The sequence below is a fragment of the Elephantulus edwardii genome, unplaced genomic scaffold (assembly GCF_000299155.1).
Source record: "Elephantulus edwardii isolate Elephantulus edwardi_28Jun2011 unplaced genomic scaffold, EleEdw1.0 scaffold00061, whole genome shotgun sequence".
NCBI lineage: Eukaryota > Metazoa > Chordata > Mammalia > Macroscelidea > Macroscelididae > Elephantulus > Elephantulus edwardii.
Window position 1 is genome coordinate 7,794,142 of NW_006399811.1, and position 10,900 is coordinate 7,805,041.

General features: G+C 38.6%; 1 protein-coding gene across 2 annotated transcripts in view; it reads left to right on the plus strand.

Moving 5' to 3' along the window:
- The window catches only part of RALGPS2 (Ral GEF with PH domain and SH3 binding motif 2), a 79,969-nt gene that overhangs the window by 48,686 nt on the left and 20,383 nt on the right, over positions 1-10,900 (plus strand). For both annotated transcript variants that reach the window (XM_006887719.1, XM_006887720.1), the window contains exons 10-14: positions 1-95; positions 1,359-1,449; positions 3,210-3,277; positions 7,734-7,869; positions 9,690-9,841. The exon at positions 1-95 is cut by the window's left edge and continues 2 nt beyond it. In XM_006887719.1, coding sequence (XP_006887781.1) covers positions 1-95; positions 1,359-1,449; positions 3,210-3,277; positions 7,734-7,869; positions 9,690-9,841 — 542 coding nt within the window. The remainder of the gene's footprint in view (positions 96-1,358; positions 1,450-3,209; positions 3,278-7,733; positions 7,870-9,689; positions 9,842-10,900) is intronic.

Sequence of the window (10,900 nt, forward strand, 5' to 3'; positions counted from 1 at the left end):
ATCAACCGGCAGCATTCTAGAAAATGAACAGAGATCAAATTTGATGAATAACACCCTTAGAATAATTTCTGATTTACAGCAGTCCTGTGATTATGGTAAGTTGGGGGGCTTGGGGGGGAAGGCTGCAACATTATGCTGTGGTTCTTTTGTATTCAGGCCTGGGGAAGGCCACTTTCACACAGCTGGGGGCATCAGTTTTCTTATTTCTATCTTAACATGATAGTTACCTTTAAAAAAAAAAAATAATCCGTTATACTTTACATCAAGTTTAAAATTTTATTTTTAAGGAATTAACTATTTCATTCTTGAAATTTTATCTTTTGTGCTATCTTGTCTTTGGTTTTATTTACAGAGCAGGACTACTGTAACTACAATAGTGACTGCAATACTATTCAGTCATTTAGCTTTTACCCATTTAGACCAGCTTTTTAGCATCAGATATTTAGTAAAAAATCCTATTCTTGTCCAAGGTATATTTTATGGAAAGACCTAAAGCAATCCAAATGTTTAGAAAAAGGAGGTTTGAAAGGAGGTTTCAATTTAGGGACTAGATTTTAGAGAAGATTGTTTAGGGACTAAAAATAAAGTTCACATTAGTTTAAAATGTAAAAAATAATTAAGCAATATTGTCATGCTTAGTAGTATTTATTCTGTTCACTAAGAACATAGGGTCTCTATTTTTTTTTCCCCATTTACTTTTGGTGATGTTAAAAACAATGAGGTTGCCTCATTTAAAATAAATTTGTGTCAAAGCTAACTTGACTGTGCCTATATTTAAAATATGTCCAGGCGACGGAACATCTTAACTAAAAAACATTAGATAATCTAGTGTTTCCTCAATTTTTAAAATTAACATCAAATTATAATGCTATAATAATCTAGTAAAATAATCTTATGTAAAATGTAGGTACTACAGGGAGGAAACGCATTTACAAATGTGAACTAGGTTTCTTTTATTTAGAAAACCCTCCTTTATATCTTGCATTTAAAATAAAATAAAGTCCCCAACTTTTCTATTCAATTTCTTAGGAAAGAGAGACTTTGTAAATGAAGTTCTTTTATTAAATATTACACAAAAAATTATGATGCTACAATTTTTATCTATGCTTTTAGTACTTAGTGTAACTCCTTGATTTCATCACTAACAATCTCTAAAGTACCTTCATTTTAACAGCAAATAACTTTACCATAGTAAATCCCTCCTAGAGTCAACTTAAATTTTTGTGTCATGTGGCCTTGGTTTATTTCCAAATATATCTTTTCTCTCAATTTTTAAAGTTCTACGTAAAATGCATATTATTAGCGTTTCAGTTAGTCTGTACTTTATAGAATAACTGTGTCTGTCACCGTTTACCTAGATATTCCCATGTTGCCTCATGTCCAAAAATATCTGAACTCTGTTCAGTATATTGAAGAACTGCAGAAGTTTGTGGAAGATGATAATTACAAGTAGGTTTGATCTTTGAGGTGGTTTGTATTGCTTTGTGCTATGTTGTACCTTTCCTTCCCACTTCATATCTCCGCTGTCATACATGCATGCATGCCTTGCCAATGTCTCGTACAGTGGAATGAGGTGATTGCTTCATATATCATCACAGTAAAATTGAATCAATACACAAATGTCTGATCTCTTTTTACAAAGTATTTTTGTTTTAAGTTGTTTAAAACAAAGTAGTGATTAAAGTGACTTCTTTTACCTGTATATTAAGGCATGCAGGTGTTAACAAAATTTACACTAAAATTTAACAAAACAATTGATAATTAAGAAATCATTCATTTTAGAAACATGTTCAGGCTTTTTTTTTTTTTAAATAAATATTGAGAAAGTGTTAAGGGAATTCTTCCCTCCTGGATAAAAGATGGATTTCCTAAATATTGCACCATATTTCTTTTCTTTGTATTGTAGCAACTCCTTTGTTCATAATGATTTCAGGTCCCTTTCTTTGACTCTGCCATTCGTATTACTGCCCAAAACGGAAGGATTTTTGAAGTGTTATTTTTATCATTGTGTTGTATAGCATATACGTGTGTGTATGAGTGTATTGTTGGAGTGCTTTCATAAAGTGAGTGAATAACTATTTCTTTGTCTTGAAGTGTCTCATTTTTCTCTTAGCGGTGATTCAGTGACTAGGGGGGGGGGAGGGTAGGTGTGTCCGACAGTAAGATTGGCACAGGATAGAGCAGGGTTTAGGGCTTTTGAACATAGGGTCACTATGAGTTGTGGGTGACTTGATGGCACATAGCAACAACATGTCTTTTTGGGTGGGGTTTTTTGTTTTTGGGTGTTTTGGGTTTTTTGCTTAGCCTTTGTTTTACCTATGCCCAAGCTTTCAAATTTAGCTTTATCCTCTATTATTTTTTCCTGTATTAAAATTTTAGCAAAGTGAAAAGACTAGATGATTTTTCAGTGTTCATATATGTTGTTGTGTTCATAGAGTCAGAACCGAGTCATAGCTAACCTTCTGGTGGTTTTTCAGAGACAGTTAATCACAGGGGAAGAGATTGCCCATCCTTCTCCCCCAGAGTAGCTGGTGGCCTCGAACCACATGCCTTCAGGATTGCAGTGCAGCTTCTTGCTACTAGGCTACCAGAGCTCCAAAAACATAGCTATGTGTATATGTTCACTTTTTCTGTCTAATAATCATTATCAGATTCTCTTATTCCATAGACGTCAGCAATTTTAAAAGAATTTTATCAGAATTAGTCCCAGTAGACTACAAATTCTGAAAAACAGTTCTAAAAATAGCATTTCTTCAGATACTAAGTATAATCTAGATGCTGGCAATCAAGCCACAAGCCCGTCTAGTGAAGATTCTTTTAAAAATTTTTTATAATATACTTAATGTGTGTGTGTGAGGGGGTGTTTGTGAAAGTTCTAAAATTTTAAGTGTCAGATATTAATGACCTCAAGTCAAATTACTTTTCAGTCATCCACTCACTGAATTATCTTTAAATATTGGGTTTTTTGGTAACTTGGGGATAATGTCAGGTAGATTCTTTTTTTGATTGAACTATTAATGAACATCTTCCCTCATATTTCCTAGATTAAGTGTATGTTTAGCTTTGAATGAGAGAGTTGACTATTAAAGAAAAGAATGCTCCTGAAAACAGTATAGCTGAGTATTTCTATAAAAATGTTTTTATTTTTTTGACATTAATATTTTGTGAGAATAATCATTTTATATATTTTCTTTCTTTCGAAAATTCAGGCTTTCATTAAAGATAGAGCCAGGGACAAGCACGCCACGTTCTGCTGCATCCAGGGAAGACTTATTAAGTTAGTACATGGTTTTATTTCATTACCTGCATGGAGTATATAATGAAGGACCGATTCTTACACCAGCGTGTAAGGATCAGTTCAATTCTCAGTTGCTCAGCTTGTGTTCTGACACCAGCTGCATAAGCAACATTTCCCCTTCTGACCCTGATTCCATCACATTGGATGACATCATATGTAACTGTCAGGTGACTGAGAAGCCTGGCACTGCCACATTGTCACGTATTTTGGGAGGACACCATTCAGTCCATGACATTCAACCCTTGACTCAATGCTGTCAGGTCAATTCTGACTCATAGTGGCCCACCCTCCATGGGTTTCCAAGGCTATAAATCACAACAGGAGGAAGCTGCCCATCTCCCCTCCACGCCAAGGAGGTGCTGGTAGATTCGAACCAATGGAGGGAGGTACGCAGTCTTTGAGTTATATGCACTATGCTCCCATAACTCCCTTCCCACCCTTCATTCCTCCAGAACCATGTCTTTTCTACAGGCAAAAAAAATTTACCCTCCTATCACCCCAAAAGTCTTAAATCAACGCTAAGACCAGATTCCATCCTCATGTGATTCCTCTTTATCTCTAAATCTAAAACACTACAGACTTTCTGCTTTCAAAGTACAGGTAGGTACAGGGTAGTTTCCATTACAGATGGGAGAGATTGGAGAGAAGGAAGGGATCACAGAAACAAAGTAGATAAAAAAACGAAGAAGATTAATTTACAATATCTCTCAGATCTTGAAAACAGTTCTGTTCTCTGAGACTAGGCACTGATGGAGAGCATGATCTGCTACATGGAGCATGGCCATTCCAACTCTGGCCATGCTCTGGATTTTGAGTGAAAGCCCCTTGACCCTAGGGTCGGCTTCCCCTTCAGGCCCACTCATTCAGCACCTCTGCTTCCTCAGCTTTGGGTAGCCCCGTAATCCTAGTCCAGCTGTGTGACTGCCCTCCTCCTTCACTTCTAGTAGGCCCCCCTCACTCAGGGCAGCAGGTCTGGCCCATCATCTTGGCACTTGTGAAAGCAGCCCCACACTCCAAAACCAAGTTGGTGACACTGTGACCATTTAAACTAGGGAGGCCTTGGCCCTCTACTTTGAGACTTAGCAGGTTGTGACCTTACTTGTTGAGACGGAGGCAGCACTACTTTCCCTGCTCCTTGTCTCTTCAGTTTCTGCTCTCTGAGTCTGTGACCTCTTGGCCCTCTGGCATCTTGAGGTGGCCCAGCTTTTCCCCTTCTCAGGCAAGTGTTCTAGAGCTATTCATTATTCCAGTTAAGTGCCCAGTGGCACCCTGTGCCACCAGTAAACCTTGTGCCAATATCACTCAGTTCTCTTACTGTCTGGGTCAGTCCGTGGTTTGCACCATCTGTGCCATCTCTCAGGTTTCATCTTCTTTCTAATACCTCACTAGAATTGGCTTGACAACAAAATTCCACCAGCCATTCTCATCAACAACAGAGGCCATCTGGAATTTCAGGAATTTTAAAATTCTTCGACCGTCTGGCCATTATCCAATCCCAAAACTACTTCCAATTTTAGGTCATTCTGTTAGAGCAGCACCCTACGTTCTTAGTTCAAACTTCTGTCTTAATTGTCTAGTGCTGCTCTGAGAAGAGCCACAGGTGGGTGACTTGAACAGTAGAAATGTCTTCTCTCACAGTTAGGAGACTAGAAGTCGAGATTCAGGCCATCACCTCTAGGGGAACTCCTCCTCTCTGTGTTGGCTCTGGGAGAAGGGCTTGGCCACCTCTCATTCTCAGTGCGTTCATTGTTGCCTGGCCTTCTCCATGTGTTTTGGCATCAGTCTTCCCTGAACTTACAAAGTTTTCACTGAAAAACCCTAGATCCAAGGGATGCACTTCCTTGTGCTTGTTCTTTGTCAGTCTGAGGTTTCTCCTTTCCCTTCTGCTCAGTTCCCTTTTCTCTTTTAAGTTAAAAGGTGATGCATTCACCTCCTCTTCTAAGAGAAAGTCCCCTTCATCAGCTCAGGGGAGTGACCTGAATAAGGGTTTGGTTTGTATCCTACTAGAACCTCCTTAACAACTGATTGATAGATTGAACCCATCATGGGTGATTACATCATTATATAACTACCAAACAGCTGAGAATCATGGCTCTGTCAAAGTAACATGAGATTTTGAGGGAGATAGTTAGTCACCAAAATCTTAGGGTCACATTAGTCACCACATTCTTTGAGTAAAAGTTAACCCATTGTTGTCATGTGCTGTTGAGTCACCTGCTGCTCACCTTATACTGTTAGGTCCTGTCAAGAACGACTCATAGCAAATCTGTGATGTCCTATCCTGTGCCATCCTCACACCTCCTGACACATTGTGGCAGTCCATTCTCATTCTCATTCTCAGGACACATCCTGAGTCCATTGTGGCAGTCAGCCTGTCAGTCCACCTGGTCAACGGTCTCATCCGCCTTTCTGAGTATCCTGACCCTCTCCAATAGATAGCCCCTCCTCACAACATGCCCAGAGTATCGGAGAGGAAGCTTTGTCATCTTTGCCTCCAAAACTCACTCTGGCTACACTTTTGCAAGACGTATCAGTTTTTATTTTCGGCAGTCCATAGGATGTTCAGTGCTCTTCTCCAGCACCACAGCTCAAAGGCATCAATTCTTCTAAGCTCATATTACCTAAAAGTCATTAACCTAATACGAAAGAACATGTTCCAAAATAATTATTTAATATATGGAAAGAAATATGTTGAAAGTGAAAATTTAGCTCACTTCTATCTGATTGGGTTGTTCTGCTGTAGTTTGTTAGTAATATTCATACAACTAAGCCACCTAACAAAACCGAAAAGATAGAAAATACAGCAAAGTACTGACAAATAGTGTATCAGTACACACTAGTTTACTCACTGTCCTAGGCAGCGGGAGTGAGTGCCATGAGAAAGTTCTGTGATTTACATGGGAAATACTACAAATTTATGGAACTATAGAAATCCATTTTAGTGACTTTACTTTTTTATTTTAAATTTTAGTACAGGGCCAAATGCTGAAAATACAAAAAAATAATCATAATCCTTTACATCACCTCTTGTAATGTCCAGTTAAAACAGCACAGGATAGAAAAAACTGGGAAATGGATGAGAGGGTAATGGTGGAAGACAGAATGAACATAACTAATGTCACTAAACTACACCTGTGAAATTTGTTGAAATAGGTAATATATATATTTTTGTTATGTGCTGTCAAGTCACCTGTGACTCATAGCAACACTATGCACAGTAACTCTGAATCCTGCTCTATCCTGAGCCAATCTCACTTCCTCTTGACACCCCTACCCATTACTGGATCTGTCCATCTCATCCAGGGTCATCTTCTGCTGCACTGTCCCTGCAGCCTTCCAAGCATAATGTCCTCCAAGGACTGGTCCCTCACAGCAACATGCCTTATGAGACAGAGCCTCAAAATCCATGCCTTCAAAGAGCAGCTTGTTTTCACCCTTTCCAGGATAGCCCTGTTAGATCTTTTGGTAGTCTGTGATTTGTTCAGTGCTTTTTTCCCAGCACCCAACTCAAAGGTATCAGTTCTTCTGCCCTCTTTGGTTGTTGTTTAGCTCTTTGATGCATAACAGGTAATTGCAGAGACCATGGCCTGGATCAGGCGCACTTTAGTCTCAAGACTGACATCATCATTCTTTAGCACACTGGAGAGGTCCCTGACACCAGATTTTTCTAATGCAATTTATCTTGATTTCCTGACTTCTGGTGCCAAGAGTGTTGATTGTAGAATCAAGCAAGCTGACATTGTTTATAATCTCATTCTCTTTTCTATCTCTCATGATGTTGCCGGTTGGCCCGGTGGTGAGCTTCTTTTCTTGATGTTGAACTCCATTCAATCCATAGTGCGGACTACAGTCCTTGAAACTGCAGCAAATTCCTAGACACTCCTCAGCAAGCAAGATGTCATCTGCATAATGCAGGTTTTTGATGAATCTTCCTCTAAAGGGGAGGACTCAGAAGGTCTAGATGCTTTAGTCTTTGTTTTGTCTGTGATGTAAGATCCTCAGCAAATCTCTTTTGATTCTGCTCTCTTCTCTATAAATGGGGAGAGTACCTGTACTGCAGTAGATCAAAATGAATATATTTTATATATTTTAAGGAGCCCTTGAGGTATAGAGATTTAAGTGCTCAACTGTTAACCCAAAAGTCAGTGGTTCAAACACACCAGCCAACCCAGGGAGAAAGGATGAAGCAGTCTGCCTGCAAAGATTTATAACCTAGGGAACAGTGTGGGCAGTTCGACTTTGTCATGTAGGGTCCCTATGAGTGCACTCAACAGTCGATTTTGTACAGCTGTAGATTTTGCACTTAAATACAGGATTTTCTCGCTCCCAGTAAGTGAAACAGAAATACTCCTAACATTTTCTTAAAATTTAAGCTACCCTTTCCCCCCCTTTATTTTATTTGGAAGAATACTAATATTTGAAATTTAACCCTTAGGTCCTGAAGTAGGAGCGTCTCCAAAAAGTGGAAGAAAAAGTGTAGCCGCTGAAGGAGCCTTGCTACCACAGACACCCCCATCCCCTCGGAATCTGATCCCACATGGACATAGGAAGTGCCATAGCCTGGGCTATAAGTCAGCATTTTTTCCAATTTTTCGTATTTTAGGTTATTTATAATTTAGTATGGTCTGTTTACTTTATTATTAATGTCTTTTCATACTTGTGTAAAAACAGTCTCACTCTGTTTCATTGTAATACTTTATTTGCCTAAAAGTATTACGGTTTTCTTTACCTAGTTGGGCGTTATAGTCCTTCGAGAGTTGGGTTCATAACCCAAGGGTGGTGCCTCTATGGCGATCGGCGCTACCAGCAGCTCTGAGGGAGAAAGATGGGCAGTCTCCCCCCATGCAATTTACAGGCTCCAGAAGCTGCTGGGCAACCAGCTCTAAGTCAATTCTGACCTGACGGCAATGAATTTTGAGTTTTATCTAAATTTGGAAATCAATTTTCCAACTGTATCATTATATTTAGGCAAAAAAACCCCAACATTGCTGAGAGCTATACTAAGTTCTTATAGAAGCAACAAGAGTTTCTTTTTATATCCAGATAGTCATCACATGTGTTGACCATTATAAGTCGTCATGGTTTTAGAAGATCTGTTTAAAAGCAAAATTCTTATCATTCTTAAGTATGAACAAAGAGAAACCCTTTTTTATTTGTTTTCATGAAAGTTTACAGAGATTTAGGATTTCCATTCATTCATTGTTGCACTTTTCTCCCTGCCCACCCCTCCTTCCCAGTTCATTCTTCTCTTTGAAAAGTAAAAGAAAAATTATTTCATTATTATACAATCCTTCCCCCCAAGTTCACTCCACTATGCAGCCTTCGTTCTGGACTCCTGTTATGACAATAAAGCCTAATCATATATCCCTTTTAAAACAGTTCTCTCCCCCATCTGTTTCAATGCAGTATACATAATTTATCCCATCTTTCTCAGTCTCTCCCCAACCCCGATGTCAGTCCCGTTTTATAACAGTGACACTATGCAGTATTTTTTCTTTTGTGACTGAGATATTTTACTCACCATAATATCCTCCAGGGCCACCCATTTTGTATGGTATTTCATGATATCCTTGTTTTTCAATCCAATGTGGTATTCCATTGTATACCACAACTTATCTACCCATTCATTTGTTGATGGGCACTTGGGTTGTTTCCAACTCTTTGCTATTGCGAACAAAGTCGCAGTAAACATGGGTGTGCATATATCTGCTTGGGTGGAGGTTATGGTTTCTTTGGGGTATAGTCCCAGTAGTGGAATTGTGTGTCAAATGGTATTTCTGTTTGCAACTTTTTGAGAAAGCACCTTATAACCTTCCATAGTGGTTGCACCATTTTATACTCCCACGAACACTGAATAAGGGTTCCAATTGGGAAACTTTTTTTAAAAAAAATTTTATTTTAAGGTAGATATGACCAGGTGCCCTAAAAAATGTCCCCCAAACTTTAGTTTGAGACTTTCTGGATAAAATCTGTGTCTTCAGTCGTATAAAAAAAAATTCAGAATTCAGTTTATTGTAGAATTTTCTATATCCTAAAATGTTATATAAAACTATTGTTTATTAGATTAAGAGGGAAAAGACTTTCCAACTATAGTGAAAATGAGAGATTATAATCTCTAGTATACCCCTGTACTTCTCTTGAAGTGTATGTATTTTCTTTGTAGATCATTGCTTCATATGAAAAGTATAGACTCCTTTTCAAAGATTTCAGGTGTTTGTCTTAAAATTTTCCTGTATAGAATATTTTTTGTTGTTTCATCTTAAAATGTAAAGAAAATTATTTTGTCTATTTGTAAACTAATGTTTTATGAGGTTAAAATTTAGATAAGTAAAAATATTGTTTTTCTCTTGAGCTAGCAATAAGAATAAAATATGGAAAATCTTTATTTCAGTTTCATTCATAAAATGAACACAGCAGAGTTTAAGAGTGCAACATTCCCAAATGCGGGCCCCAGACACCTGCTAGATGACAGCGTCATGGAGCCCCACGCACCATCTCAGAGCCACGCAGAGAGCTCTACTCTTTCCAGTGGGATATCAATAGGTAAGAGATATTCCTACAGTTTCTATAAAATGAGCTTTATACATAAATTGATTAGCTAGAAACAAGCAATTAACCACAAAAGAGAAACCTTGATATACACAAAGTAGCAGTTTAGGTGTAGGGTCTTCTTAGTTTTAGCTACTGATAGTTCACGATGACTTAAAAGAAGCTCAGTTACTTATCCTTGAGTCCCGAAGAGGCAGAATTTGAGGGATAGTGGAAAAAGAACACGGAACGGTTGAATTGGTGTTAAATACGTGTTTTGGATGTAGGGATGAGGATACAAATCAAGTATGATCCCCATGGTTCATTTAAACAACTAGTTAGTCAGATAGTGATGTCACTTACTAAAGTAGAAGATTGGAAGAGTGTGCGTTTGGGGCAAGACTTGGGGACTCGAGCATTCTGTTTTGGTTTGGCTTATTTCTCATGGAGATGCCTGGTGAGTAGTTGGTTTCATGAATCTGTAGCCAATAGGAATGAATGAAATTCTGTATAGATAGATAAGGTTTCAAGCCATGGGACTGGTTGAAATCACCCAGAAAGGAAGTATAAATAAATTAGAGAAAAACATTGTAATATTTAGGACGTTTTTATTTTTTAAAAAACGAATAATAAGAATGAACCATTAAAGGAGATTAAAGAGGGTCCAGTGAAGTTTAAGAAAACACGAGAGTGTAATGTCAGTCGCCAGTAGGATGAGTGTCTCAAGGAGGAAGGAAGTATTAATGCATCAGGTGTGAATAAGAGAAGATGAGTATGGTAATTTGACCAGTTGATTTGGCAAGATAAAAATCACTGTTGACCTTACTGAGAGTTACTTGGTAGAATAGTGGAAGCACACCTCTGACTGTTGTTATGTGCCATCGAGTCGCCTGCGACTCATAGCGACCCTATGTACAACAGCCCTAAACTCCTCTCTGTCCTGTGCCAATCGCACCGTCTCTGACACTCCTATCCCAATTATCCCAGTCACTGAATCAATCCACCTCATAGAGGGCCTGCCTCTCCTGCGCTGTCCCTCCACCCTCCCAAGCATGATGTCCCTCTCTAAGGACC